This window comes from Sinocyclocheilus anshuiensis, unplaced genomic scaffold (assembly GCF_001515605.1).
Source record: "Sinocyclocheilus anshuiensis isolate Anshui unplaced genomic scaffold, SAMN03320099.WGS_v1.1 scaffold2096, whole genome shotgun sequence".
In the NCBI taxonomy this organism is placed as follows: Eukaryota; Metazoa; Chordata; class Actinopteri; order Cypriniformes; family Cyprinidae; genus Sinocyclocheilus; species Sinocyclocheilus anshuiensis.
This window is the reverse complement of record NW_015546146.1, coordinates 75,097-81,519: the sequence shown is the minus strand read 5'-3', so window position 1 is coordinate 81,519 and position 6,423 is coordinate 75,097. Positions and strand designations below refer to the sequence as shown.

The following is a 6,423-nucleotide window of genomic DNA, read 5'->3' as shown; positions in this document are numbered from 1 at the left end:
GTGAAGTGAACAGATCATTGCCAGCGCAGAGAGAGTGAGGTGCAGTGAACAGATCATTGCCAGCGCAGTTTTCCTCTGTAAACATCTCTCGGAGATAAATCGGCAAACTCTTGTGTTTCGCTTTCACGAAGTATGATGATATGATACGCAGCGACGTGGATGTTTTTGGGGCTTTTTTTTCGCGGAGTTTACCGACTCCTTGAAAAAGTGGATTTTGCAAATGTGAAGGTAAATTAAAGGTTTAAAGGAGGGTTCAGCCGCTAAGAGAGGATCGGAGGGAGTCGCTTCGGTAAAAAGTAGTGAGCGCGGACACTGAGCTCTCCAAACGGGAGTCAGTATGCTGTCCGGAGGAGCCGCGGGCGGAGAGGAGCTCGGGACCGATTCGGTTGAACAGCATGTTATGGGAATGGCGTTGGATCTGTGCGTCGAGTCTATTCCACCGAGCGCATGAAGAACAAGAAGAGAGGGACAAATGTTCAGTGTGCTTTGGGTATACGGATTAAATCATGTTTGATAAGGTAGGCTGATTTTATTGGAGCGAACTGCATTTATTCTGCTGGATTAAGTTAATTTACCCGTCTAAATACAGGAACATTTTAAATTAAAAGGGCACGACTACTTGCAATTTACATAGTTTCCAGGCATTTCGTTCGAAACTATTCTGCTGTAATGGACTTTTACTTTTCCGCAAACGTTTGCTTCGTTCGTATGTTAGACTAAGGCTTGTCAGCATTTCATCATCTCAAATAACATATGTAGGGTAAATAGTGGATAACCGAAGCGGTTTATCTGGTCAAACATCAATGCGTATCATAGCATCGTTTCTCTTTTACTTGCGCTCTGCTCTCGGCATAGTGATTATTCATTCACATCATCAGCTCGCTGCTCTCTCAAGTTCACCTTATCCGCCTCGAAATGTCTCCTACAATATAAACTTTCAGTGTTGTTTTGTTTTTTCGCATTTTGTTTTGTCTGCGAACATGCGTTTTGGTTAAGACACACTGTAAAAAAAAATGTTAAATTTAGCTGTGGTTGTTATACATTCGCCGTAGCTGATAAATAGTAAAAGGTGGTGAAATGGAAGACCACGATGAAACCAACGTTCAAATACCTTATTGCACACAAATGATTAGAAAATAAATAATATATACATTATTAAATAAATATAAATACATGTTTCCATTAAATATAATACAGTCTGGCAATGTATTTTATACTGTTTTTCTCCAGTCACTATTTTGTAACTTAACTTTAAAACAAGATTTTTTTGTTTAATATACAGTATGTATGCATACTATATATATATATATATATATATATATATAATATGCACAAACTGTAAAATAACATGTATTGTCTTGAATTTGTATTTTTACTTCCAAAATAATATTTTACAGTAAAAATGCATGCATTGTGTGTTAAATCAAATATTCTGTTCACTGTAGGTAACAAGGCAACATGCAGGTAACAATTCAACAGGTTTTTACTATAGCATTTTTACAATTATGATTTTTTTTTTTTACAGTGTAGTCTACACTCTTAAAAATAAAGCTTCTTAATTGGCTTTAATGGTTCAGTGAAGAACCTTTATGAATGATGATGAATAGTTTGCTGTAAACCTATTTATACTCATGGTTATGCAATTTAATGTGATTTCAAATATGGTTTTGTCAGATCTAAATGGCTCTTTATTAGGCCTGTTTTCTGCTAATGTATTTTTTCCATATTTAAATCACACCTGTCATATAGCTTGCCTCTTAGGAAAGACAAGCATTCTCTTGCCAGGCATTGATTGTCTTAACTCTATTAACAAAGCATATGGTACAGGCCACAAAAGCAAAAATCCAATGCAGAGGTGTTCGCTGAAGGCTCAAAATGCCAAGAAGTTTGTTATTTTACAGTGACTGATGGCGCACAAATACAAACAGGACCGACTGAAAAGTTTTTAATTCACAAAATGGTAAATGTCGTACAAAAGCCTTTTTTTTCCGCCCCCTGGGTTAGGAAAAAAATAAATAAAAATAAATAAATAAAAAAACTTTCCTCCAGTGTTGATTAAAGGGCAGCAGCTGCCTTGCACAATTATGTGGAAGTTTATTTAGATGAAAAATGGTGCACATTTAGCTTACTTTTATTTATTTATTTTTAATCTCAACTTGAATTACACTATAAGTAATAGAAGTCTGAACAGTAGATTCATTATGAGTTCTGAGTATGATTCTGAGACCTTGAACTAGCACAAAACCTATTCGCTGAGAGAGAACAAAAAAAAAAAGAAGTATTGATCATTTATTGCAGGTAGAGGGGCTAAATTATACCCCAATCCCATTTAATTTGACAGGTAGTATTCGTCACTCTGAATTGTGTATGGGGCATGCATATTCTATGATGCATAGTAAAGACGCTGTTGGCATATAGTAAACAGAAAATATTGCATAAGAAGCCACGGTAAGACTTTAAAAAAAAACAATAGTTATATGCAACCACATTGGTTGGGGGGTTGGCCTACTAATTTTTTTTTGTGAACCCACACTTCTTTATTCTAATTTCTCCTTCTTTTGAAACAGGTCTCTGGACCCAAATGTCACATCTTCTGGAAACAGCTTGGGCTGAGGCCCATCAGCACTTGACAGCAGGCTGGGAGGTGGACGGTGTGGCTCAGTGCTTCAGCACTCTCTCAGTCACACCCTGCTTGGGCCCTACAGTGAGCGAGAGCAGTTCTGCAATGATCTGATTCCTCAGCATGTATAGCTTAAGTGAGAGAACCCATGCACTCTAATGAGACCACCTCTCCAGACAAGGGCTAGAAATTACTCAAATTCCTGGTTTATCTGCGACCTGCATGTTAAAATAATATTTTAGAGGACTTAATTTTGCTGGATTTGTTACATTTCCTTTTTACTCCCTCCAACCACTGATTTTGTCTTGCAATTTCCTTTCCCTCCCTTTATTTCTCATTATGGAGTTTCAAGCCGGATTTTGGAATAACGATTGTACTTCATTTTTTCGCTTTTGGTTGACAGTGTTGTTGAGCTTGCATGTGCAGTTCAGTCCTGTCTCCTCTTGTCCCAATGAGTGCCGCTGTGATAGAACATTTGTTTACTGTAATGAGAGGAGCCTGATGTCTGTGCCTCTGGGGGTGCAAGAGGGATATAAAACCCTCTTCCTCCACAACAATCAGATCAACAATGCCGGCTTTCCATTGGAGCTACACAATGTTGCCTCTGTAGAAACTGTTTACCTATATGGAAATCAGCTGGATGAATTTCCCCTCAACCTTCCCAGGAATGTTCGAGTACTGCACCTCCAGGAAAACAACATCCAGACAATATCCAGGGCAGCACTTGCCCAACTACCCATGCTGGAGGAACTCCATCTGGATGACAACTCCATCTCAACCGTAGGGGTAGAGGAGGGGGCTTTCAGGGAGGCTGTCAGCCTCAAGCTTCTTTTCCTTACCAAAAACCACCTGAGCAGCATTCCTATTGGATTACCGGCAGATCTCAAGGAGCTGCGTTTGGATGAGAATCGCATTGCCGACATTGATGAGGATGCCTTCCAGAATGTCACCACCCTGCAGCGACTTTTGCTGGATGGGAACTTGCTTGAAGATGATGCCATCGCTCCTGGAACCTTCCAGGACCTGGTCAACCTTAAAGAACTGTCCCTGGCACGAAACTCCCTCACTACTCCACCACCATTGCTCCCTGGTGCATCCCTGACCAAGCTCAATCTGCAGGAAAACCAGATGGACACCATTAAAGTGACAGCCTTCAATGGGCTTAGTAAACTGGAGAAGTTAGATATCTCCAGCAACCAGCTTCAGTTTCTTGCACCGGGTGTCTTTGATGGCTTGAGAAACCTGAGGCACCTTAATGCAAGAAACAACCTCTGGTGTTGTGATTGCAGCATTAAGTGGGTCATTGCATGGCTCAGGTCTCTGCCATCTGTGATAAATGTCCGCGGCTTCACATGCCAGAGTCCAGAAAGAGTGCGTGGCATGGTAATTCGAGAACTCACCTTAGATGCCATTGACTGCCCAGCAGGCACCGTGCTGCATCCCTGGCCAACCCATTCATATCCATCTACATTGCCACCCCGCAGAACCAACACCATCACCACGACCACCTCCAGAACCACCCACTTCACTACCATTTCACCCTCTGCTTTTTACCCCGCCTCTGCCAACCCCACACCCCCAGTTCCACATTTCCCTCCCGGTCCCCTGCCTCCTTACGAAGACCCCTTAAAAATCTCCTTTCATGTAGTTAATTCTACCTGCATTGATGTGAGCTGGGAGTCTTACTTCACTGTGACGGCTTACAAAGTGACTTGGGTCAAGATGGGGCAGAGTTTGATGAGTGACATCACTCGAGAAAGAACAGTCCCGGGATACCAACGAAGGCTTAGCCTGTCAAATTTAGAACCCAGGTCTATCTACCGCATCTGCGTGTATGTTCTGGATACTCTTAACACGTACAGACCAGGCGAGGATACTATCTGTTCTGAGGCTAAGACCAAATCCACATCCACGTACTCTGAATCTGAGCAGGCTGCCCAGCAAGACAACACCTCCACACTCCTATTGGCTGGAGTGATAGGTGGGGCTGCATTGGTGGTCTTGGTGACACTTCTAAGCTTGTTTTGCTGGCACATGCACAAGAAAAGCAGGTCGTCATCATCCAAATGGAAATACAATCGCGGCAGGAGAAAAGATGACTATTGCGAGGCCGGCACCAAAAAGGATAACTCCATCCTGGAAATGACTGAAACGAGCTTTCAGATAGTGTCACTAAACAATGAGCAGCTTTTAAAAGGGGACTTCAAAATTCAGCCCATCTACACACCTAATGGAGGGATTGGCCTCAGAGACTGTCACCTTAGTAATAACAGCATAGCTTACTGCAAGAGCAGTAATGTTCCCAGTGTGGACTTCTGCCACACATGATGCTTTTTGACGGATGCTACAACCATTTGTTCAAAAAAAATGCAGTTCAATATACTGTAAAATACACATATGTATTATATATATATATTTCCAGGTGCAGTCAACATGGTAATTGATACTGTGGACAAGTATGTGGAATTCTGCTATATTTTCTATTCTTAGTAAATATGAAATGGTTTTGTAATATGTGAGGCTCAAAGTGGTTTTGCTCAAGGACGCTGTAGATGTTTTGTATTATCGAAGCACGTTGGCTACCTGCTGCAAGTGCAGTCCACAGGTTTTGCCTCTCAACCACTTTAAGATCTTGAAAACGTTGCTAACCACACAACCAAAATATGCCCTGTGTGCTGAAATACAGCTACCCCTTCACACAACAGTAGTTAAGATAACACAGTGGTCAGGAAACCAAAACACCGCTGATTAAGCTGCAGTAGAAAAAAGGAGCCGAGTTTTTCTTTCATTCTTTTCTGTTTTTTTGGGGGGGGCGGGGGGGATTGAAGTGCACTTTCCTAATGCAGCAGAGAGCATGAGCATTCATTCAGGAAATTAGCTTTTGTGGAAATCACATTTGAAGGGAAAAGGGACCCCTCTTCACCACTCTGCAGTTCTCACAAGGAGAAGCCTACGTCAGTGAATGCGGTAGGGAAATGGTTAGAAGGGTTCCTGTGCAAGCATTTTCCAGTGAATATTTCTGTATCATTTTGGCCACCAGGGGGCAGCTTGTCTCAGTAAATTCAGAGGATAGCGGCTCAAATTGACCACAGACACTCTAGCATGTTAAAATTCTGACTTTTATGGGAATAGCTTTTTTGCTAGAGCCTTATTTTCAAGTAATTAGCAGCCTAAACATTAAATGAGGTAATATAATAGCTAAACCCCTGTGGTAAACTATTAATATCCTGAGGGAGCTCTGTAATCTCCTTCATATTTCTTTAATTATAAATTGTAAAACATAAGAAAACAATGAAAACTTCAACTTTAAGTCTGTATTTGCCTTTTATATACTTAAATTGCCCTTTCTGAACATGTTTTATGATTTACAAATTAGGCCAGGGTTTTACACAGAGCTCCACCTCTCAATCTGTTTCTGTGCTCTCATATGAATGTGATCAGGAACAGTCCACAGGCGACATCCACATAATTGTCTAGCTTTTCTTTTACTGACCAAAACCCTTTTTAATCATGCATCACATCAGGTGGGATGATGAATGGACATTTAAACAAAAGCCCTCTTTTCACAGAGAAGAACTGGCACATGCCAGACTCTGTCTTTGAAAGAGTTTCAGCACAGAGCTCCACCTCTCAATCTGTTTCTGTGCTCTCATATGAATGTGATCAGGAACAGTCCACAGGCGACATCCACATAATTGTCTAGCTTTTCTTTTACTGACCAAAACCCTTTTTAATCATGCATCACATCAGGTGGGATGATGAACGGACATTTAAACAAAAGCCCTCTTTTCAGAGAGAAGAAC

The 6,423-nt window shown here is 41.2% G+C and overlaps 1 protein-coding gene across 3 annotated transcripts in view; it reads left to right on the top strand.

Annotated features, from left to right (window-relative positions):
- Positions 1-6,196, top strand: part of LOC107701229 (leucine-rich repeat transmembrane protein FLRT2-like) — a 40,623-nt gene extending 34,427 nt beyond the window's left edge. For 2 of the 3 annotated variants that reach the window (XM_016503191.1, XM_016503190.1), the window contains exon 2: positions 2,568-6,196. In XM_016503191.1, the coding sequence (XP_016358677.1) occupies positions 2,960-4,948 (1,989 nt within the window). In that variant the 5' untranslated portion in view covers positions 2,568-2,959 and the 3' untranslated portion in view covers positions 4,949-6,196. Of the gene's footprint in view, positions 1-48; positions 519-2,567 lie in introns of those variants that run through there. The other variant, XM_016503188.1, reaches the window with a different exon arrangement.
- Positions 6,197-6,423: the final 227 nt, after the last annotated feature.